The sequence below is a fragment of the Somniosus microcephalus genome, chromosome 8 (genome assembly GCF_052327205.1).
Source record: "Somniosus microcephalus isolate GS21.2 chromosome 8, FLI_Smic_1.0, whole genome shotgun sequence".
In the NCBI taxonomy this organism is placed as follows: domain Eukaryota; kingdom Metazoa; phylum Chordata; class Chondrichthyes; order Squaliformes; family Somniosidae; genus Somniosus; species Somniosus microcephalus.
In genome coordinates, this window is record NC_140994.1 from 92843195 (window position 1) to 92868580 (window position 25386).

At 42.0% G+C, this 25386-nt stretch overlaps 1 protein-coding gene across 1 annotated transcript in view; it reads right to left on the bottom strand.

Annotated features, from left to right (window-relative positions):
• The window catches only part of herc4 (HECT and RLD domain containing E3 ubiquitin protein ligase 4), a 189553-nt gene that overhangs the window by 58642 nt on the left and 105525 nt on the right, over positions 1 to 25386 (bottom strand). The window contains exons 13-17 of the mRNA XM_085996146.1: positions 14970 to 15159; positions 14710 to 14882; positions 14455 to 14574; positions 8773 to 8871; positions 676 to 843 (exon numbers count right to left, since the gene is read on the bottom strand). Coding sequence (XP_085852272.1) covers positions 676 to 843; positions 8773 to 8871; positions 14455 to 14574; positions 14710 to 14882; positions 14970 to 15159 — 750 coding nt within the window. The remainder of the gene's footprint in view (positions 1 to 675; positions 844 to 8772; positions 8872 to 14454; positions 14575 to 14709; positions 14883 to 14969; positions 15160 to 25386) is intronic.

Here is a 25386-nt window from a genome sequence, read left to right on the forward strand (position 1 = left end):
ACTTCAGCAACTTCAAATACGACAGCAAACCAAGAAATACCTCTACGAACTCTAAGTGAGTAGAAATCAATCAGCAACTAACCTGAAAGCAGGTGATGATCCCTTTCTAGCGCTGGTGGGGGGTCCTTTCTGCTGCTGAACGCACGTTCAGCTGTGCGAGTTTAAAAGAGGGCGTTAGCTTCAGCGTGGAGGTTGAAAATGGCAGCACTGGCGTCCAATCCACGTTCCATGCTGATTGATGTCACTATCTGTGTACTCTGCATACTTCTGGCGCTCGTACCCAACGACTTACCCAAAATGAGGTCTGGTGCAGCCCCTTTCAGAAGTATGTATGTGCTCCTCGGACGCCATTTTGGACCGGAATTGGCACCTGTAGCGCAAAAAAAATGGGCGCTGTGGTGCCGAATTTAGCAGCATGTAGGTTTAATAGTCTGAGATATACTGTCTGTGACTGGGAGAGAAGACTCTTCCCACCTGACTGCCTTTCTTCAGGTTAACTAAGGATGACATTGACATTTCCATTGGAGCCCAACCTGTTGTGGGCAGCGAGGATAATGTGGATATGGAATATTGGGGAAAGATTTTTTTTTTTTTTTTTTAAGTTCAGATACATGAACTTAGTAAAATTAAAGAGATTAGTTAAGAGGCCCATTTAAGTTATTATTTACAAAGTACCTTCAATGGCTTCTTGAAGTCTACATTCTTGCTTTTCCTCAATACTTCCACAGCGTCTTCAACAATGTGCCCCCTTCGTACAATCAGCACATGGCAAGGATTGACTGCATCAACCACAGGCAAGAAAAAGGATGAAAAGTTTTGTCTGTGTGCCTGGTCAACTGCCATCTAGAATATGGGAAAAGTTAGTGGTCAGTATCTGTTTAATTTGATATTTAAAAAATAAAAACACTAGCATAAGCTGGAGGTGGAATATTTACTGGAAAAGCAAAGAATTAAAACCATCAAAGAGCACTGGAAAGTTTAATGCCTCTCATGGCAGCAAACAGGAGCCAATTTCACAATGCAGTTCCCATTTAACACTGAACATTGTGCTTTTAGTATTTAATTAAGCATGAGTGTTAAAAACTTTCAAAATAAGCTTTAGGAACTTATCTAAGAATTTCTGTACAGATTACTTACCTTTAGATATGGTTGAGTTAATTTCAACCTTACATAGAAATAGGATATTCTTTACATTCCAAAGGTAAACTCACCTAGGCCACTGCACCTTAAATTCCACTTCTGGGTGGCCAGATGGCACCTCTCATTTGTATATATGTGTATATATAACCACATTTTGTGCCCAGAGGAAGCAATATCCAAAACCGAAGTACAAGGGCGCAATCAAACAGGATGTATATAGGGTTTCTGCATATTGTCCCCATTAAGTAGCCACTTCACAAGTTGAACCTGGAAATTCTCCTGGTGGTTTTCATCCCATCAGGAAGCAACACAGGAACATATACTCCACTAGCCAAGTTCACTAACATCTACTTAAAGTCTTGTGTCCAAACGGACATATATCTAAATCAACAATTCTTCGTCCTTGCTGCATAAGGTGTCAGGACCTGTATACATCAACTAGGCAATACTTCCTTTCAATGGATGTGTGAAGTGTAAATAAAACTTGGGCTTCAGTTTTATTATGTGAGCAAAACTCAAATCTTAGGCAAATTAGATGGAACTAACTTTATCCACGTGACAAAACATGTAGACAAAAGACCATCACTAACCTCAGCCAAGATGAGTTAAAATTGTCAAATTGTGCAAAAGAAAATGAACGTCACAGAAAGCCACTGTTTGAAAATGCTCTGACATTAGTCTCCATTGTGATAGGTGGCAATGGCTTTAAACTAGTAAGAAGGGGGAGGGATCTACAAGAAATGAAACCAGCCTAAATATAAACAAAACAGGAAAGGAGAGCATAGGAAAGATTAAAGTAAGGGAGGACACTGATGGCCAGGGAATAAATAGTTACAGAACAGGAGTGTAAAAAGATGGTTAACAGTAAAGTGAAAGGAACTGCTATTAAAAATGAGTTAAACTGTCTATACAGCAATGCACAGTGTCCTTAATAAAACCGGGGAATTGGAGGCAATAATACGTTGCGAGGAACCAGACATAGTAGGGATTACTGAGACATGGCTACAAAAAAATCAGGACTGGGAATTAAACATTGCAGGGTATAACATATTTAGAAATGATAGACAGGGAAAAAGGGGAGGTGGAGTAGCTGTATTGATTAGGGATAACATAATGGCAGTAGAAAAAAGTGACGTAGCTATCGGCAAGACAAAAATAAAATCCATGTGGATAGAGATAAAAGATAAATCACACTAATAGGGGTAGTCTACAGAACACCTAATAGCAGAAGGGAGGTGGAGGAAGAAATATGCAAACAAATTAGGAAAATGAGTAAAAAACATAGAATAATAATCATGGAGAATTTCCACTACCCCAATATTAATTGGCCAGAAGAGGTAAGTAAAGGGGATAAGGGAATGGAGTTCCTACAATGTGTACAGACTCCTTTCTAATCCAGTATGTAAGAAGCCCAACAAGGGAGGATTCACTATTGGATCTAGTAATGGGGAATGAACCAGAGCAGGTAAAAGTAGGGGAACATCTAGGCAATAGTGACCATCATATAAGTTTTAAGATAATAATTGAGAAGGGCATAAGTATGGTGAAGACCAGGGTAATAGATTGGAGAAAAGCTGATTTTTGCGGAGCTGAGAATAGAACTTGGGGAAAATAAAATGGACAACAATATTGGCAAACAATGATGTAGAACAGCAGTGGGAAATATTTAAAACAATGTTCAACAGAGTCCGGGAGAAATATATTCTGCTAAAAAACAAGAACAAACTAAACACTAATGAGACACCATGGATGAATAAAGACATAGGGGAAAAACTGAGGGTAAGGAAAGAGGCATGCACTAAGTTCTTCTTCTTCTTAGGCAGTCCCTCGGAACTGAGGATGACTTGCTTCCACATTAAAATTGAGTTCTCAGGTGACCGAGTCCAATGCGGGACCTACAGTCTCTGTCACAGGTGAGGCAGACGGTGGTTGAAGGGGCAGGTGGGTGGGGTGCTTGGGTTGACGTGCGCTCGTTCCGCTGTTTGCGCTTGGCTTCCGCTTGCTCCCGGCGAAGAGACTAGAGGTGTTCGGTGCCTTCCCGGATGCTTCTCCTCCACTTTGTGCAGTCTTGGGCCAGGGATTCCCAGGTGTCGGTGGGGATGTTGAATTTTTTTCAAGGAGACTTTGAGGGTGTCTTTGAAGCGTTTCCTCTGCCCACCTGGGGCTCTCTTGCCGTGTCGGAGCTCCGAGTAAAGCGCTTGCTTTGGAAGTCTCTTATCAGGCATGCGGACGATGTGGCCCGTCCATCGGAGCTGATGGAGCGTGGTCAGAGCTTCGATGCTGGGGATGTTGGCCTGAGTGAGAACACGGACGTTGGTGTGCCTATCCTGCCAATGGATTTGCAGGATCTTGCGGAGGCAGCGTTGATGGGACCTCTCCAGTGCTTTGAGGTGCCTGTTGTACATGGTCCATGTCTCTGAAGCATACGGGAGGGTGGGTATCACTGCTGTTCTGTAGACTATGAGCTTAGTGCCGGGTTTGAGGTCCTGGTCTTCAAACACTCTCTTCCTTAGGCGACCGAAGGCTGCACTGGCACACTGAAGGTGGTGTTGGACTTCGTCATCGACGTCTGCCCTTGTTGACAGTAGGCTCCTGAGGTATGGAAAGTGGTCCACGTTGTCCAAGGCCTCGTCGTGGATTTTGATAATCGGGGGGCAGTACTGTGTGACGGGGGAAGGTTGGTAGAGGACCTTTATCTTACGGATGTTTAGTGTAAGGCCTATGCTCTCGTACGCTTCGGTGAAGGTGTTCACGATGGTTTGGAGTTCGACCTCCGAGAGTGCGCAGACGCAAGAGTCATCTGCATACTGTAATTCGATGACAGAGGATGGGACGACCTTGGTTCTGGACTGGAGGATACACTAAGTACAACATGGACAGCAGGGGAGAGCATAACAAGAGAGAATACAAAGAGATTAGGAGAGAAGTCAAAAAAACAATTAGAAAGGCAAAAAGGAACTATGAAATTAAATGATCAAGGAACATTAAACAATAGTAAAATATTTTACAGGCACAAATAACAAAAAAAGGAAAGTCGGATTGGGAATAGGGCCACTAAGAGATGGCCAGGATAATATCACCGGCAACGATAGAGATGGCAAAAATATTAAATAATTCCTTTGCTTTAGTATTTCCCAGGGAGATAGAACAGGTGGACATGACATTGGATGATGAGATTAAAAATGAGAGAACTGCATTTAAAATGAAAAGGACTGCAACAAATTACAAGACGACATTAGTAAACTTCAAGAATGGGCATATAATTGGCAAATGAAATTCAACACAGAATACTGTGGTATTACATTTTGCTAAATAGGGAGGTCACATATTACTTGGAGAAAATACGAATCTAAGTGGGGTAGAAGAGCAAAGGGATCTGATTACAAATCACAAAGTAGTGACACAGGTTAACAAGGTCATAAAAAAAGCAAACCAAGCACTTGGGTTTATTTCTAGAGGGTTTCAATTGAAAAGTAGAGAAGTTATACTAAACTTGTATTGAACCTTGGTTAGACCACACTTGGCACCTGTGTGCAATTCTAGTCACCATATTCTAAAAAGGATATAGAGGCACTGGAGAGGGTGCAAAAAAGATTTACAAGGATGATACCAGAAATGCGACGGTATACCTATCGGGAAAGGATGATTTTCTCTTTGAAAGAGAAGGCCGAGGGATGACCCAATAGAGGTCTTTAACATTATGAATGGTTTTGATAGAGTGGATACAGAGTGTTTCCACTTGTGGGGAAGAGCAAAACTAGAGGCCATCAATATAAGATAGTCACCAAGAAATCAAATTGGGAATTCAGAAGGAACTTCTTTACCCAGAGTGGTGAGAATGTGGAACTTGCTACCACAGGGAGCGGTTAAAGTGAATAGTATAGGTGTATTTAAGGGGAGGCTAGATAAGCATATGAGGGAGAAGGGAATAGAAGGTTATGCTGATAAGAGTTAAATGAGGAAAGATGGGAGGAGGCTCGAGTGGAGCATAAATGGCGGCATAGACTGGTTGGGCCAAATGGCCTGTTTCTGTGCTGTACTTACTTTCCAATGCATTAAGCCCTTTAATGGAGTCTAAGCAAGATTCACATACTGAAAAGTTGTGCAACTGAAGATTATCACCTACCAGGAAAGATCCCCAATAGTCAACATTGTAAAACCAGGAAATAGAAACATAGAAAATAGGAGGAGTAGGCCATTCAATGCGATCATGGCTGATCATCCAAATTCAGTACCCTGTCCCTGCTTTCTCCCCATATCCCTTGATCCCTTTAGCCTTAAGAAATATATCCAACTCCTTCTTGAATATATTTAATGAATTGGCCTCTACTGCCTTCTGTGGTAGAGAATTCCACAGGTTCACCACTCTCTGGGTGAAGAAATTCCTCCTCATTTCTGTCCTAAATGGCTTACCCCTTATCCTTAGACTGTGACCCCTGGTTCTGGACTCCCCGACCATCGGGAACATCCTTCCTGCATCTAGTCTGTCCAGTCCTGTCAGAATTTTATAAGTTTCAATGAGATCCCCTCTCATTCTTCTAAACTCCAGCGAGTATAAGCCCAATCGACCCAATCTCTCCTCATACATCATTCCTGCCATCCCAGGTATCAGCCAGTTTCTCTCCAGTCTCCCTTCATGACCTCTCCGCGCTCATCTTGTCCACGAGACCCACTTCCTGCTCCCGTGACCCTATTCCCACCAAACTGCTGAAATGGCACCGAATGATAGATGGTATAGATGTCTTATAAAGCAGGCAATTTTCTTAAGATGGTACCAGTGTTTGCTCTCTCTCCTCCGAGTATCCTTCCTTAATCTCTCCCTCCATGTAAACTCCCCAATCCATTCACGGCCACCCCCTCGACCTTGCCATCTCTCGTGGCCTTGATACTCCCATTGTGTCAATCGCAGTTAAGGCCATCTCTGACCACTTCCTCTTATTGCTCTCCACCCACATCCCCCTTTCACCCCCCGCACCCCCCCAACCCTGCTTCTTTCTGTGTCTGCCCTTGGAAAAAACTCTCCCAACTCTCTTGCAACTGCACTTACAAAAGCCCAACTGTCCAGCCTTTGGCCCTCCATTCACCATGACATTTCTGCAGCTACCGATCTGCCCAACCACACCCTCACCACCACCTCCGATGCCCTAGTCCCTATTAAAACAATTACACTCTCATCCTGGCTGTTCCCTCTGGTACGGCCTTCATCTTCGCTCCCTTAAGTCCAAGGGACGCAGACTTGAACGGATATGGCGGTCAACTGGTTTAGCCATTCACCGCCAGATCTGGCTGGATCACAAATTATTATCGGGTCCTGCTCTCGTCTGCCAAAATTGCTCACTATTCCAGAATCATTCTGGAATGCAAAGATAAACACCGGCTTCTATTCTCCACTGCTAACCGTCTTCTTAAACCCCTGTCTCCTCCACCCTCCCCTCCGACAACATGTGAAGAGCTCATAGACTTCTCTCTGTAAGATTGAGACCATCTGTTCAGCTGTCTCTGCCACTTCCCTCCCTTCCTTCCCCTAGCTCACCAGGCCAAACTTCCTCTAAGGTTCCCACCTGCCCTATCCCTGAACTCGCATCTTTCTCCAGTTTCTCTCCAATCTCCCTTCATGACCTCTCCGCGCTCATCTTGTCCACGAGACCCACTTCCTGCTCCCATGACCCTATTCCCACCAAACTGCTGACCACCCAACTTCCTTTTCTGGCTCCTATGTTAACTGACATTGTTGACAGTTCTCTCTCCTCAGGTACTGTCCCCCTCTCCACAAAAAAAACCAACCCATGACCCCTCTGTCCTTGCAAACTAACGACCCATCTCCAACCTCCCTTTCCTCTCAAGTCCTTGAATGTGTTGTCATCTCCCAAATCCGTGCCCATCTTTCCCGCAGCGCCATGTTTGAATCCCTCCAATCCGGTTTCCGCCCCGCCACAGTACTGAAATGGCTGTCATCAGTCACAAATGACATCCTTTGTGACTGTGACAAAGGTAAACTATCCCTCCTCGTTCTTCTTGACTTGTCTGCAGCCTTTGAGAAGGTTGATCACGCTATCCTTCTCCACCGTCTACCAGCTGGGTGGGACTGCACTCGCCTGGTTCCATTTTTATCTATCTAATCATAGCAAGAGAATCACCTATAATGGTTTCCGTTACCACTCCCGCATCGTTACCTCTGGTGTCCCCGAAGGATCTATCCTTGGCCCCCTCCTATTTCTCATCTACATGCTGCCCCTTGGTGACATCATCCAAAAACAGTGTCAGTTTCCACATGTACGCTGATGACACCCTGCTCTACCTCTCCACCACTTCTCTCTACCCATCCACGGTCTCTAAACTGTCAGACTGCTTATCTGACATCAAGTTCTGGATGAGCAGAAATTTTCTCCAATTAAATATTGGGAAGACCGAAGCCATTGTTTTCGGTCCCTGCCACAAGTTCCGTTTCCTAGCCACCAACTCCATCCCTCTCCCTAACATCTGTCTGAGGCTGAGCCAGTGTTCGCAACCTAGGTGTCATATTTGACCGAAATGAGCTTCCGACCACATTTGCGGCATAACTAAGACAGCTTACTTCCGCCTCTAACATCGCCCGTCTCCGCCCTTGCCTCAGCTCATCCGCTGCTGAAACCCTCATCCATGCCTTTGTTACTTCTGGACTTGACTATTCCAACGCACTCCTGGCTGGCCTCCCACATGCTACCCTACGTAAACTTGAGGTCATCCAAAACTTGGCTGCCCGTGTCCTAACTCGCACCAAGTCCTGTTCACCCATCACCCCTGTGCTCACTGACTGACATTGGCTCGCGGTTAAGCAATGCCTCGATTTCAAAATTCTTATCCTTTTTTTCAAATCCCTTCATGGCCTCTCCCCTCCCTATCTCTGTAATCTCCTCCAGCACACAGCAGCCACCCCCCCCCCGGGAGATATCTGTGCTCCTCTAATTCTGCCCTCTTGAGCATCCTTGAATCCTTGATTATAATCGCTCATTGGTGGCCGTGCCTTCTGTTGCTTTGGCCCTAAGCTCTGTAATTCCCTCCCTAAACCGCTCCGCCTCTCTCTCCTCAAGATGCTCTTTAAAACCTATCTCTTTAACCAAGCTTTTGGTCACCTGCCCTAATTTTTTCATGTGGCTCGGTGTCAACACTTTTTTTTGTCTTATAATACTCCTGTGAAGCGTCTTGGAAAGTTTTACTACACTAAAGGTGCTATTTAAATACAACTTGTTGTTGCAACAGTACCAATATATATAAAATTGAGAATACTTGTTTTTATTATATAAAATCAACATTTACATAAAGTTTCTATAAATTTTTTTGCCACCATTTTATTTAAAACAAACCATTCCTGGCACACAAGACTAATACCTGTAAAAACTGAATAGCACAATATTAAATAGGAATTTTGCCAGTTCTGATGAAAAGTCATTGACCTGAAACTTGAACTGCTTCTCTCTCCACAGATGCTGCCTGACCGGCTGAGCATTTCCAGCATTTTCTGTTTTTATTTAAGATTTCCTGCAGTATTTTGCTTTTGATTAAAATGAGGCATTAACCATTTTATTTCTGATCTGTCACATAAGTTACTTAGGTTTTAATGGACTGTGCCAGATCAACAGAAAATGTCCTCACCTGCATTTGTAAGATGGCATCTGTCTGTAACAGTGTTGTTTTCGCTTGGGCGTCAAATACAAATGGATAAGTACAAATTGTAATTGGCATATCCTGCATCTAAAAATAATTTAAAAAAGAAGTCTGCATCACATGGAGTGAAGATATTTCCCATCCTAAATTTGAAAGTAATTACTGACACATTCAGCAGAAGTTGGACTGGAGTCTAAAAGTGCCAAGCTTAACTCAAGTGCTCGCACGGCTTAAAGCATTTTGATAGAAAGGCAGGAAAGTCACAGGCAAGAGGGGAATGAAGAATTAGCGTTTGCCCGTATAAATTTACAAATTCAAATAATGAAAAGAACAAACTTGCATTTATATAGCACCTTTCATGACCTCAATGTTCCAAAGCACTTTACAGCCAATGGAGTACTTTTGAAGTGCAGTCATTGTTGTAATGTAGGGAACGCAGCAGCCAATTTGCACGCAGCAAGCTCACACAAACCGCAATATAATAATGACCAGATAATCTGTTTTAGTTATGTTAGTTGAATGATAAATATTGGCCAGTGCTCGAGGGAGAACTCCCCTGCTGCTCTCCAAAATAGTGCTATGGGATCTTTTTCATCCAACTGACAGGACAGATGTCTCATCGAAAGATGGCACCTCAAAATGCAGCACTCCCTCAGTACTGCATTGAAGTGTCAGCCTAGATTTTTATGCTCAAGTCTCTAGAATGGGACTTGAACCCACAACCATCTGACTGAAGAGCGCTACCACTAAGCAGTGACAATAATAAATTATAAAGGAATCTCACCATCAATGCCATTTTAAAGAAAAATCTGGATCACTTGAGACAGGTAACAAATTGTCCACAGGTGCTGGAAATCTCCAGCATACAAGAACCAGGTGAAATTTCGAACTCAAGCCCCAGAATCTAGACAGAAGATGCAGGCTGATGTTTTGTAAAACCTTCTTCCAGGTTTTTCTAACATTTAATAGAGTAACTTATTGGTACGTTCAGTGATTTTTCCCCCCCGGAATTACAGACTATGCTGGTTAGGCTGCAAAAACTCACCTGGAATAGGAAAACAGTAGCTGACGACACTTTGAAGCAATTTGATTGGTTGGTTTTGCTGTATTTACTGGCTTGTGAATGGTAGATTTGAAGAAAAAAGCTGAGCAATTTGATCGCTCAGTGTTTTGCAGGTTACTTATTCCATGCTAATTTTGATTTGTTTGTTTGAACCAATCAAATATCCAATTGACTAAATGTAACCACATTCTGTTAAGTTACCCTCGTTATGTTGTGAACGTGACACCCTGGAGTTGTGACCATCATGTGACCGTGATGTTGTGGATGCATGCTTTAGATGCAAGGTTATTATAAAGTACAGTTCTTTTATCGTGATTTTTTCCCCCCCCACCATACGCTGATCTTTACTTGTCAGCTGGACTCAGTGGTAGCACTCTCGCCCAAGTCAGAAGATCATAGATTCTAGCCCCACTTTAGGACTTGAGCACATAAATAAGCTGAATGATGAATTGTTGTAGGTGCAATCTTTCGACGAAACATTAGACCGAGGCCCTGCCTGCCTGTTCAGAGGACATTAAAAAATCCCATGTCACCACTCTGAGAAATAGGGGAGTCCTTCTAATGGCATGGCCAACTGTTATCCCTCAACCAACACCACCAAAAACAATTGTGGTCATTTATCTCTCTGCTGTTTATAGGACTTTGCCCACATAACAGTGACTATACTTCAAAAGTAATTCTTTGGCTGTAAAGTTCTTTGGGACATTGAGGATGGAAAAGGCATTCTGTAAATGCAAGTTTGTTCTTTTTTCTCTGTCCCAGACTTATAATGTTCTTTCATTTATCCCAAATAGCTTTTGTCATCTAAGCTGATGTTTCTCATTTGCTATTCTTCCTACAATTCTTGGTTATATATTCAACCACCGTTCAATTTTTTTTTGTGGCAAACAAGTAAGAGAAGAATACTGGGAGCCTGAAACTGTAAAGTGTTTAATTCCCTAATGCTTAGATCCCTCACTTTAACAAGCATCATTCCTTATAATATATTTAAAAATGGCTAGTGGAAATAATCCAAAGGAATTGCACCTGCAGAGCATTATGTGACAGGATAACCTAAAGTAGGAAAAAAAATCACCTTCGGAACTAGGCAAGAGGAAAAGAAAAACTTGTATAAACAAGTGCACCAGCTTTTTAAAAAAAAATGGAAGATCCCTAACCATAAAAAAATTAATTTAAGATTGAACTGAAAACCACCCACGACCAATGGTAGTTGAAAGAGGGCTTAGTCAACACAGGATTTAGAACTGCCAGTTCACCTGGCCAAATCTAAAACGAAGAAAATTCTCCCACCCAAGGTCAGTTTGAAAAAGTATAAAGCAGAAATTTGGCCAAAAGTAAAAGATCATGGAGCAGCCAAGAAACAGAAACTGTCCGACTAGCTGAAAAAAAGGTACAGGTACATGTATACGAAATACATGTTTTGGTTGTAATAGATTGCTGCTGTGTCGGAGATGCCACCTTTCAGACATTAAACCCACTCAGGTGGACGTAAAAGGTCCCATAGTATTATTTGAATAACAGTAGTGGTGTGTCCTGGTCAATATTCATCCCTCAACCAACACCACCAAATACAAACATCTGGTCATTTAACTCGTTCTTGTTTGTGGGACCTTGCTGTGTGCAAATTGACTGGTGTTTCCCTACTTTACAACAGTGACTACACTTCAAAAGCACTTTACTGGCTGTGAAGCACTTTGGGATGGCCTGAGGTGATGAAAAGGTGCAATATAAATGCAAGATCTTTCTTTCATTCTCCTATGCTTACCGCATCACAAACAACTTTGATTTAATGTAAAACCCCATCTAAACTGCATAATAAATGGAAATAGAAATGGAAAGTTATGCTAAGTGATATGGAGGGAGCCAGTCCAAGTAGTAGGGCAGTTGAAGGTTCTGTCACCAATGGTGGGGCAGAAGATTGAAGGGAGTGGCGGGGGAAGGGGCACTGCCCAGAAATTGAACAAAAGACTATGGTCATAGAGGGTGGTTGCAGAAACAAGTATGGACAAAGTCATGCAGGAATCTGAAGACGATATTGATGTATTAGGTGACAGGGAGTTACAGTGAGTTGGTGTGTGAGCAGGGCTTAGTGCAGAATAGGATACTGGCAACTAAATTTTAGGCAAGTTGAAATTTGTGGAAAATGGGAGGCCAGTAAAAAGGTCAATTAAATAAATTGAGTCCAGAGTTGACAAAATAATGGTAAGTGTTTCAGCAGCAGGGGAAGGGGTGGGAAATCTTGAGCAGGTGGAAATTGTTGATTCCAGATATGATGTGCAGTTTGAGGCTCAGCTCAATATTGAACTGCACAACAAAATTTCATGTGGTCTAGTTCAACCTGAATGGCCAGAAAATGGGGTGGAATCAACGGTTAGGGATTGAAGTTTATGGCAGGAGCTTCGGTCTTCCCAATGTGAAGTTGAAGTTGTGGCTAATCCAGTGTTATCTAATACATTACCCACTAGCCACATGTGACTAATTGGGAATCCAGATGTGGCTAATTGCATTTCTAATAGTAAATAAAAAATGATTAATAGACAACGTCGTTGGGCACGTGATCACAATACTTGGTATTCGGATGGCGTCAGCATGTGTACTTCAACTTTTTCCAGCATTTGTTGGTAAAATGGTAAGACAAACAGAAGCCTGTGAGTGCTTTCTGATCGTTTTGAATGCTTTACTTCCTTGGTTACTTAATAGTGGCAGATGTGTAAGTAAATATACATGCGACGTACATTTATATTTAGTGTGTGAGCTTATGTAAAGCGTGTTTTAATAAAATGAATGCATGTGGCTAAAACAGTGTCGCTGTACCAACATCTGTGGCTAGTTAGCAATTTCTATTAATCTATGATATTAGACAGGCAGTATGGAGGTGGTTATGGTATCAAAAGAAATGATAGAGAGTGTCGTCAGCACACACATTGAAGCTGACCCTATGCCTGCAGATGATGTCGCCAAGGGACAGCATAAAGATCAGGAAACGGAGGGAGCCAAGGAAAGAACCTGCGGGAAAAATCAGAGATGACAGTGCAGGCATAGGAAGATGCACTGGCTACATTCAGATAGGTACAAATGGAACCAAGCAAAGGTAGTCTCTCAGAGCTGTACAATGACTGGAGCAAGGAGTACAGCATAGAGGAGATGGGAGAAGAAACTGCAGAGTCTAACGGGATCAAGGATAGAATGGGCTGGAAAACTGCGCTGACTTTGGGAGCGGATGGTGAGGGTGGGAGGAGAGGAGATAGTGAAAGAGCCAGATGGTTCCAATCTTGGAGATGAAGAAATCCTTAAGTTCTTTGCATTTGCTAGTGGGAGAAGAGGGGGAAAGAAGTTTGAAGAAGCAGTTAGCTATGGAGAAAGGCTGCCTTAGGTTGCCCTTGCCATCTTGGAGGAGTAGATGGTTTTGGCTAAAGGGCACGTATTTCAGTCAGATCTGGCAACGGACAACCAAACTTGCAAACAAAACCGACAGACAGAAAAAGACCAGCTACTCCATCAAGCCTGTCGCAACTTAAGCATACCATGATCCATCTCGCCCCAACCGCGCCAAAAACACTTAATTTATGGCCCTCTGATTTGAGGGAATGAAGATGGGGACTGTGAGATAGTGAGATAGAGGGGTGTGAGATAGTGAGCAACTTGGAGGGAACAAGGGAGTCAAAGGCAGAGGAAAGGAAACAGTTAAGTCCAAAGTAGCTCTCCTTATTGTGAAGTATTCTGAGATATCTTCCTGCACAGGATCAGCACTACATAAATGCAAGCTACTAATATTGATTAATTCAGTGTTTATGAATACATGTATAAAATAAAGTTCCCCACATGCCACCTATTTAAAAAGAATGTGAACTTATGACTTTTAGATTTTCTTAAAACCAATATTGCTCTTTTTCACTCTTCCAACTCTCTGGAAGGCACAGATCACTGGAATACAGTTCTGCAGGCAGAAGCCAATCTTCAGTAACTCACCCAAATAGTCATTTTTCATTGGTGTGCCTAGACAATCACGTGTTGCCATGCTATTTAACTACAGAGTGCATCACAGCTGTACTCAATACTATCATCACCCAACAACTACATACACACTTTCCAGTGAGGGGGGGTGGGGTACTAGCTAGTAGTCAGGAGAACTGAGCTGGCTTTCTTCTCACTAGTCCAAGTGCACAGAGACCAACAGAAGTGCTGCTGAATCAAACCTGGAACTTTCTGGATTCTCTTGCCTCAGTTATACACTTTATCCAATCAAGCCTTCATGAGTGTAGCTTCATGTTTCTGGATTAGATTTTAACCAAGCAATTTTCATTTGCTAAGTTTGTAAATATGCAATATTAAATAATAGTATTGAATTGTGTAGGTTTTGTGCATTTTTACACTTTCAATTAGGTTTTTTAGCTACAGGTCCCACAAAAATATAGGCGGTAAATCCATGATTTGGTAGCCCCACCACTGTCCTGCGCTTCCTATGAGCATGGCTCCTCACTGGAAGTGCAAGATCACAGAATTACCGCTCCAGCAAAGACATGAATGAAAAGTATCAAAGTTGTAAACAAGAGCAAGTGTAATTATTCAGAGTTCATTAAATATAGCCATTAGAAACTTTTACTTACACCTCCATATACTTGGTGTTGAATCCAGTTTACATAATCACTCCTGATTTCCATCAGGTCTTGTACTTCATGGATATAGAATTTGTCATACTGAATTTTCTGCCCAGCTTTCTCATTTACCTGTATTAACAAATTGTAACCATTCAGAAATAGGATTTCAAAGAACACTGATTTTAAAATGAGTTTAGACAACCATTACTGTGCACACAGAATCAAATGCCAAGAAATTGTGTATGCAGTTTGTCATGGACTCACCCTATGCAGAATTGCCAATACCTCCAGGGAAGTTTTCAGAAAATTATTCCATGTCCTTCGCTCAGAGTTCGACATTCCAACCTTGGTTAGTTTCAGAAGAAATACTACAACGTCCTTATAAAGTTCCACAACCTTCTGAAAGAACGCAGGTTCAAGCGCAGCCCACCAATTTTCTATGGTTAATGATTCAGGATGTGTAAATGACTTTGAAATACATTGAAATAAAACATATACTAAACTAATTTTCAAAATATATTTACCCAGTACTTTCAGTGGCACTTTTTCAAGCTTCACAATAGCCATTCCGAATGGAATAGCTAACGTTACATAGTTGTTGGCATCGCTCATGGGAGGGCACTCTGGAAGAGTAACATAGATCCTCAACGCCTCTACATCAGGTGGGGAATTGGAAAGTCTTGGGATCAAATTTTTCTCCATACTAGCTGCTACCTACAGACAAACCAAGAGATATTGTTTAATAATCAGAAGCAGCAATGATCTCTACCTACTGTTAGAACTCAAGGACCCAATTCTAAATCTTTATTTTAATTTCTCAAGTTAAAAGTTTACAGAAATCAGTCAGATCAACAAGAAACCTCTTGCAAAGTTTGAGTAAGTGTATAACTGAACAGAGAGGACCAAGATACTAGAAAAAAAGTTAGCGCCCCCGCAGCCGATTTTCCCAGGTAGCGCCCCGAGAGGGAGAAAGGGCACTACTGGAAGCGACCCGCTTCCCTCTTGGGGCGCTGCGAGCCAACATCGCGCCACGGTACTGCAGGCCTTCCTCCCCTTATTAAAGGGGAGGGGCCTGGTGCAGCGCGTCCCGGCGCTCAGCTAGGCCACCAGGAATTGGGTGTGGTGGCAAACGAGCCCGGCACTCCGAGTGCCGAGCTCACAGAAAGCAGCCGGCACCCCGCAGGGGGAGGAGGGGCTTCATGGGGGCAGGTGCTGGCAGGCGGCCAGCAACAAAAATGGCCACCCGCCACCTCCCCTTTAACTAGTGCCGCCCCGGCCGCAGGTAGGCCCCCCTGACCCCCGGCGGACGTAGTATCCGGCAGTAAGTCGGGGGCCGCCACTCAATATTACAGCCGGGCGTTGCGCACGGCGATGATGTCATCGCCGGCGGCACTAACAGTTAGCGCTGCTCGCCTCCCGCTGAATTTCGCGGGAGGAGTTAGCAGCGCCGCGCCCATGCGCTAGTTGATTTGCACCCCATTAGCGCCCTTAGGGCACAAACGGGTGGCGCAAATCAACCGAATTTAGCCCCCTTGTCACCAAAGACAATTACTGTTTAACAAAATGCTTTTGCTCCAGTAAACTGGAACAGCAATTCTTATAATGGTAGGTTATTTACCATAAGAGTTTATTATGGACACTGCCCTGTTAAATATTCCACACTTCACATCAGATAATCTCTCAGCTCCACTCACGGTCTTCCCTTCTAGCAATCCCTTATCAAAAACAGGAAAATTTATTTAACAGCTGGTGCCAGTCAGACTTAGATGTACAAGAGAGTATAGATCTCTATCTAATTAGAAATCTTATATTTGAGAGTGGATCTAGGGCTACCAGGACAATGTTCGTCTATGCCCCATGCCTATTGCTGATCATGCCCTATTGCTGATCATGCTCCTGGGGCAGTTTGGAAGATGTTATCACTCCATAGGAAACTGCTTCAGACCTTGGACCCCCAACAATACCTACCAGCCTCCTTATTGCAATTGAACAATTTAAGATGTTACAAGTTTACAGAAGCAGTTTTTATTATAAATATGGACAAAGAAATGTATAATGGAAAAAGCTAATAGGAAGTTCACATTTTCTTTACGTAAAAATAAGGACCAAATTCATGATTTTAAAATGGTTCTGAATTATACCTGCATCCTTTGGTGCAATAATCCCTCCCACCATTTTACTTCAAGAGTACACTAGGTCTTGACTCCATGTGCAATGCTGGTAGGTATAGGTGGGGTCAGACTAAGAGAATACAAGGTGGTTTAAGATAGGCTTACAGTGCATTTGTGTAAACATACGAAGCAAGGTAAATAAGGTTGGTGAGCTGCAGGTGCAAATAGCCACATGGGAATATGATGTTGTGGCGAAAAAGGGCAGGATTGGACTTTAAATACTGGATATAAGGTGTTCAGGAAAGATAGGGAAGGAAAGAAAGGAGGTGGGGTGGCAGTATTGGTTAATGAGACTATTACAGTGCTGGAGAGAGAGGATATCCTGGAGTGGTCAAGGACATAATCTATTTGGTTAGCATTAAGAAACAATAGAGGTGCCATTACACTATTAGGGGTATTCTATAGGTCAACCAACTAGTGGGACAGATATAGAGGAGCAAATTGCAAGAACTATAGAGTAGTGATAATGGGGGACGTTAATTATCCTAATATATACTCGGATAGTAATAGTGTAAAGGGCAGAGAGAACTTTCTTGATCAGTACGTTTCCGGTCCAATGAGGAAAAATACATTGCTGGATCTGGTTCTGGGGAATGAGGTGGGTCAAGTGGAGCAAGTGTCAATAGGGGAACATTTCGGGAACAGTGATCATAGTATCATAAGGTTTAGATTAGCTATGGAAAAGGACAGGGAGCAATCTAGAGTAAAAAATACTTAATTGGAGGAAGACAAATTTTAGTGGGTTGAGAATAGATCTGGCTCGGGTAAATTGGAATCAAAGATTGGTAGGCAAAACTGTAATCGAACAATGGGCTGCCTTTAAAGAGATGGTTTGGGTACAGTCGAGGTACATTTCCACGAGGGGGAAAGGTAGGGAAACGAAGTCAGAGCTCCCTGGATGACGAAAGAGATAGAGAGTAAGATGAAGCAGAAAAAGAGTGCGTATGACAGATGTCAGGTTGAGAATACAAGTGAGAACCAGGCTGAATATAGAAAGTTCAGAGGGGAAGTGAAAAAGGAAATAAGAGGGGCAAAGAGAGAGTATGAGAATAGATTGGCAGCTAACATAAAAGGGAATTCAAAAGTCTTCTATAGGCATATAAATAATAAACGGGTAAGAGGAGGGGTAGGGCCGATTTGGGACTAAAAAGGAGACCTATGCATGGAGTCAGAGGGCATGCTGAGGTACTAAATGAGTACTTTGCATCTGCCTTCACCAAGGAAGAAGATGCTGCCAAAGTCATAGTGAAAGAGGTGGTAGTGGAGATACTGGATGAGATAAAAATTGATAGAGAAGGTACTAGAAAGGCTGTCTTAACTTAAAGTTGATAAGTAACCAGGACCGGATAGGATGCATCCTAGGTTGCTGAGGGAAGTTAAGGAAATCGCGGAGGCACTGGCCATAATCTTCCAATCCTCCTCAGATACGGGGGTGGTGCCAGAGGACTGGAGAATTGCAAATGTTGCACCCTTATTCAAAAAAGGGTGTAAGGATAAACCTAGCAACTACAGGCCAGTCAGTTTAACATCAGTAGTGGGGGAAGCTTTTAGAAACGATAATCAGGGACAAAGTTAACAGTCACTTGGACAAGTGTGGATTAATTAAGGAAAGCCAGCACGGATTTGTTAAAGGCAAATCGTGTTTAACTAACTTGATCGAGTTTTTTGATGAGGTAAGAGAGAGGGTTGATGAGGGCAATGCGGTTGATGTGGTGTACATGGACTTCCAAAAGGCGTTTGATAAAGTGCCACATAATAGGCTTGCCAGCAAAGTTGAAGCCCATGGAATAAAAGGGACAGTGGCAGCATGGATACGAAATTGGCTAAGTGACAGGAAACAGAGAGTAGTGGAGAACGGTTGTTTTTCAGACTGGAGGAAGGTACACAGTGGTGTTCCCCAAGGGTCGGTACTAGCACCACTGCTTTTCTTGATATATATTAATGACTTGGACTTGGGTGTACAGGGCACAATTTCAAAATTTGCAGATGACACAAATCTTGGAAGTTTAGTGAACAGTGAGGAGGATAGTGATAGACTTCAAGACAACATAGACGGGCTGGTGGAATGGGCGGATACGTGGCAGGTGAAATTTAATGCAGAAAAGTGCAAAGTGATACATTTTGGTAGGAAGAACGAGGAGAGGCAATATAAACTAAAGGGTACAATCCTAAAGGAGGTGCATGAACAGAGAGACCTGGGGGCATATGTGCACAAATTGTTGAAGGTGGCAGTGCAGGTTGAGAAAGCAGTTAAAAAAGCATATGGGGCCCTGGGTTTCATAAATAGAGGCATAGAGTACAAAAGCAAGGAAGTTATGATGAATCTTTATAAAACACTGGTTTGGTCTCAACTGGAGTATTGTGTCCAATTCTGGGCACCGCACTTTAGGAAGGATGTGAAGGCTTTAGAGGGGGTGCAGGAAAGATTAACTAGAATGGTACCAGGGATGCGGGATTTCAGTTACGTGGATAGACTGGAGAAGCTGGGGTTGTTTTCCTTAGAGCAAAGAAGGTTGAGAGATTTGATAGGGTGTTCAAAATCATGAGGGGTCTAGACAGAGTGGCTAGGAAGAAACTGTTCCCATTGGTGGAAGTGTCAAGAACCAGAGGACACAGACTTAGTGATTGGGAGAAGAACCAAAAGCGACATGAGGAAAGACTTTTTACGCAACGAGTGGTTAGGATCTGGAATGCACTGCCTGAAAGGGTGGTGGAGGCAGTTTTAATTGGGGCTTTCAAAAGGGAATTGGATAAGCACTTGAATGAAAAAAAATTGCAGGGCGACGGGGACAGGTCGGGGGAGTGGGACTAGCAGAAGTGCTCTTGCGGAGAGCCAGCATGGGCTTGATGGGCCGAATGGCCTCCTTCTGTGCTGTAAATATTCTATGATTCTATGGGAAATTGACTATTAAAAATCTTGGCCTAGTGTTTCCGCTAGCGTGCGCTATTTTTTCAGCGCAATTTGCCCGAAATCCACCAAACCAACGCAAAAGATTGCGGAATTTTAAGCACAAATTACGTTGAACACAAATAGAGATTCTGTGATCTTTTGCGCGCATTTAAAGAAATACTGCGCTAGAAGCCAGCCTCACCCACAAAAATGGCCATGCCCCCAGATTGAATTAATCACCATTTTGAGTTTCCGCTAATTGTGCCTTCAAGCAGGCTCTTAAAATTTAGCTTTTTATTTTTTAGGCGCAAGGGCACCAATAAGCACATTTTACAAGTTGTTAATTTTTTAATTTACTAAAACTGACTACTGTACACAAATGTAACTAGTAAATGATTCTGTATAGTTTTTTTAAAGTTATTTTCAGTTATTTAAAATCGGGTTACTCACAGGGGGTGGACTAGATAGATTAAAAATGCTTTTTTCTTTGATAAACCCATATTCAGCTGTATTAATAAAACTGCACCAGGTTACCACTCTTAAATATATCAAGGAATGTTTCTTAATGCAATTCTTTAAAAAAAACATTATAAAACGCTGCCCAATTGCGCTGGTTCATGGCAGATTTTACATTTGCAGATATGCAAATGAGTTCGAGCAGAAACTTCCAACAAAAAAAACCTTAAAACTCGTGCAATTTTGCACGCAATTTGCGCCCAGATCTACGATTGAACCCAAAGTGGAAACTCTTGGACCATAGATCTATAAAAACTTTGCTTACTTTTGTCACTATTTTTGGATCACCTTTTTGTACCAACTTTTCCCATTGTATATTCTTATGTCCCCACTTCCCCTTCATTTTTTCTATGTCAAATTTCATTGTTAATTTGTTGATGAAACAATCAATTCATTCAAGTTGCTGCTTCAAAAAACTCATCTGATTTGTTTTCCTCTTGGTAGTTAAAATCTCCAAAGGAATGTTTTACACAAAATTAAAAAAATACCAGCTGAATTGTCTTGTGTGTATTTTAATGCCTCCCTGAAAGTTTATATTTCAAAGCCACAGCCTGTCTCAAAAGCTTCAACTGGTTATTTTACCTCACTATTTGGACAGCTCTTCTAACTTCATCTGTGCAGTGAGCATGTACCATCTGCAAAATTTCCTAGTATGAAATATGTGCACAGCATGACCCGAAAGTAAGAAGGAGGCGCCCCTCATCCTGTAAGGATTTGAGTTTTTTTGCTTGTTGAAAGATGATGACTAGCAATAAAAAGTGGTCACCATTACAAATCCCATCTCGCTCAGCATGAATCTATAACAGCTAACAGATTTCAGACTTGGAGCAAAGGGGGAATTCTGAGAGGCCTCTTGCCACCATAGAGCACTGCAGGCAGTGAGTTGCAAAATCAAGCACCTGACTGGACAGATTTTGTAAGCAGTAATCTAGGGGTAAATATTGAGGCTACAGTACTGGAATGCATAGCCTCATTAAAATATTCAGAGATGATCATTAAAAGATCCCAAGCTAAATTTTCTATCTTTGTATGAGGCTCCACCCACAGTGCAAACCTCACCCACAAAAAGTGGCTGCAGGAGTTCTGGGGAGCTCGCCTGCTAAATCAGGCTTTGAAGAGCAAGATGATACGTTTGAAATGTGTTTTTTTCATGCTTTTATGTCTCCTTGGTTACATTTTGCATCATGCATTAGTTGATTTTCCTGGATTGTCCTCCATTTTTACATTTTCTTCCCCTGCCAATAATTTCCTTCATTATTCTTAGCTTCGACAATGCACCTTACAGCGATGAGGATGAAAGAAGAGGTGAGGACAAGATGAGGATGGGCAATCCTTTGGGCATTCTGAATGCGCTTTACAATTGAAATGAAGAGGAGGAATTTGAGAGGTCAACAAATGCAGATGCAAAGATCCAGGCATTCTGGTGACATAGCAGCGGGAGTAGGCCATACGGCCTCTTGAGCCTGCTCTACCATTCAGTAAGATCATGGCTAATCTTCTACATTGACTCCACTTTCCCACCTTATCCCTTGATGCACTTAGTACCTAAAAATCTATCGATCTCAGTCTTGAATATATTCAATGACTGAGCACCCACAGTCCTTGGGGTAGAGAATTCCAAAGATTCACAACCCACTAAGTGAAGAAATTTCTCCTCACTTCAGTCCTAAATGGACAACTCCTTATCCCAAGACTATGACCCCCAGTTCTAGACTTTCCAGCCTGGGAAAACAGCCTCTCCGCATTTACCCTGTCAAGCTCTTAAAACCCTAGGATGTAGGCCATCAGGTTCAGGGGATTTGTTGGCTTTTAGTCCATTAATATCTCCAGTACTTTTTCTTTAAAATTATTAATTACTTTAAGTTCCTCTCATTAGACCCCTGGTTCTTCAATATTTTGGTATCTTTTTATGTCTTCTACTGTAAGGACAGATATAAGATATCTGTTTAAAGTCTTTGCCATTTCCTTATTCCGTGTTATAATTTCTCCTGTCTCTGCCTCTAAGGGACCCACGTTTACTTTCGCTAATCTCTTCATTTTTACATACCTGTACAAGCTCTTGCAATCTGTTTTTATATTTCTTGATAGTTTACTCTCATTCTGTTTTCTCCCTCCATCAATTTCTTGGTCATCTGTTGCTGATTTTTAAAACCTTCCCAATCCTCAGGATTACTATTTTTAGCAACATTGTAAGCTTCCTTTAATCTAATACTATTGTCAACTTCTCTAGTTAGCCACAATTGGACTACTTTTCCAGTAGAGTTTTTATTCCTCAAGGGAATGTATATTTGTTGTGAATTACAAATTATTTTAAATGTTTGCCATTGCTTATCTACCGTCATATCTTTTAATCCAATTTCCCAATCTACCTTAGCCAACTTGCCCCTCATACCTACGTAATTGACTTTCTTTAAATTTAAGACCCTAGTTTCGAACTTAACCATATCGCTCTCAAACTCAATATGAAATTCTATCATATTATGATCACTTTTCCCCAGAGGATCCTTTACTATAAGATCACTAATTAACCTGCCTCATTACACATCGGTCATTAACCCGGATGTGCCAGAGTTATCAATGTTGCCCCTGCTTCACAGGTTGCTAGAGTTGTGCCATTTGTTTCCCAACGATCTGCACACAACTTCTGGATAAGAAATGGCTCTTCCCGTAGAAATGAAAGTTACGACAGCAGGAAGCTTTCACCATACTGCATTCAAGCAATCCCAAGGATACATCTACCACAACTAGCAGTCTACAGTGCCCACATGCATAAGGGGAGCGAGATCAAAACTTTTTCTCTTGCTCCTTCTCCTGGGAACTCTGCAGCCCTTTGATACAATCAATAACTTTAGTAACTTCATACCGTAGCTTTATGTTAGGTGTAGATAGAAAATGGCTAAGTTAGGATAACTTGACATGAACAGAAAGCACTATGGGTGAATACCTTGAGAATTGCTGAGAGAGCAATTAGAGGGAGATAGTTTGTGCTAAGGTTAATATGAGACAAACTAGTTTAGAGATAATGGAAAGATACAGCAATGAGCTTATCAAGGCCATGTAAGCAAAAGGCTTCGCGATAAGGGAACTGGGACCATCTCGTACAGATAAGGTTAGAACAAGGGAGGCAAAGATCGGAGTTGAGAGGGAGTTACAAAGGTAGAAGTAACACAAATCAGTTCAGCTGTGCTTGTTTACTAATTTTTATAAATTTGAGTGATGCGTAACACAAGTTGAGTCCCAGCACTGCAAACTGCATGAGAGGTATTATTTGCATGTCCTCGATGGGCCTTGCATCTGTAAGTATATAGACGTATATCATTTACTTGTAGTCTCAGTGCTAATATTAGTAAGCATCAGTAGATCACCGACTCATGGGTCCTCGAATCTGTTAAATATGGTTTATCCAACACTATACGTCTATTTTCTTAAATGAACAGATGCTGGTGATGCAGGATGGGTTTAGCAATGATAGGGAAGATGGCCTATAATTCCAGGTGCCAACCCTTCACCAGAACACAATGCTGGTGGTGGTCGTACTGGTGGGGGGGGGGGGGGTGGAGCAGGGGGAAGCGGTGACAGTGGCTTTATCTCCTGATTATCAGGAATGGAAGATCCACTGTACTGCCCACATTTCCTTTTTCACTTCAGAATGCCCACATTTGCAGGATTTTTTTCTTCCTTTTTCTAATTGCCCCCTATTTTCTTGCTTCAATGTCTTTTCAGTCTCTTGACTATTTACATAATCCTTCATTATTTTAATGCCTTTCTATTGTTTCACTGATTTATCTTTGTAATTTTAAGTTTTCCATAAGCAAGTTGTAGGTATTCTCCCTCTGTCATTGAAGTTTTGTTATTTCTCCAATTCCTTTTTGTCCCTTAATTTTTCAACCTCACTAAAGCTTGACCTTTTTAAAAAAAAGTTTTCAGTTCTCATGAAGGTCAAACACCTGATATGTTGACTTTTTTTTCCCTTTTCTGACATTGCTGTGTATTTCCAACATTTTCCACTTTTAGTTCAGATTTCTTTATTCGACTATTTTTACTATAGATTAGAGATACAGGAAACTTTGTGCTATCCGGCACCCACGGGACCGAGCTACTGCCGTTGCCTCAAAACTTCCGGATAGACCAGCGTCAATGTTATCAGATAGGAGCTTTTCATCTCCGTATCTGACAACAAAGGCTGTTGCTTAGCAACAGCTTGTCAGCACTCGGCCTGTGGCTTGGAAGCGTCTCTGAAGCTGTTGCTAAGATACAGAGACGCTTTCTGGAGCCTGCCGTATCTGACCACAAACACTGTTGCTCAGCAACAGCTTGTAAACACTCGGCCCAGTAGCTTGGAAGCATCTCTGAAGCTGTTGCTAAGCTACAAAGACGCTTTCCAGAGCCTGCCTGTGAAAAGAATGCTAGGAGAAGAAAAAAAACCTAACCAAAACGGCTGCTGATTTCTGCCGTTAGATCGAAGTTGCCGGACATTCAACCTCCGGATAGCACAAAGTTTCCTGTAGATAGATATTGAGTGTTTGTTTGGTGTGGAATAAAGTCAGTTTTTCATTGTTCTAATTAAGTTATAAAGATGGCTGCCGGCATGCAGCTGTTCTAACAGACCCATTTGTAACTTAAACCAAACCTTTGGTGTCCAACAAGCCAATTCCAATTAAATTTGCGTAAAACATAAATAAAAGGTATTAATTTTGCCAAGTAATCACTTATGGGAAAATCCTCACATTCTATTCACTCTAATCAACCTATCGGATCTTTTAAGGAAACATTCTCCAATTTTTTTCCTCCTTCCAAATGTAAATCAAATACATTACCCATCATGATACACAGAAATAATAACATAGAAACAGGCCAAACAGTCCAACCAATCTGTGTGGGTCTTTACCCTTCCACATAACCAAATAATTTTATAATCACATTTATCTGCCCTTTTCTTTTATCCATCAATCCAATCTAATCTTGAAAGCTGACCTCAACCACTAACCCTGAAGTGAATTCCAAAGTCTCAACACTCTAAATAAATAAAGAATGCATTTATATAGCACCTTTCACGACCTCAGGGACATCCCAATGTGATATACAATTAATTAAGTACTTTTGAAGTGTAGTCACTGTTGTAACGTAGGAAACATGGCAGCCAATTTGCACACAGCAAGGTCCCACAAACAGCAATGATATAAATGACCAGATCATCTGTTTTAGTGATGTTAGTTGTGGATAAATATTGCCCAGGACACAGAGAACCCCCTTAACTCCTCTTCGAATAGTGCCATGGGATCCTTTACGTCCACCTGAGAGGACATACAAAATTCCTACAGGGCTTGCCAGGATAGATTCAAGGAGGATGTTTCCCCTGGCTGG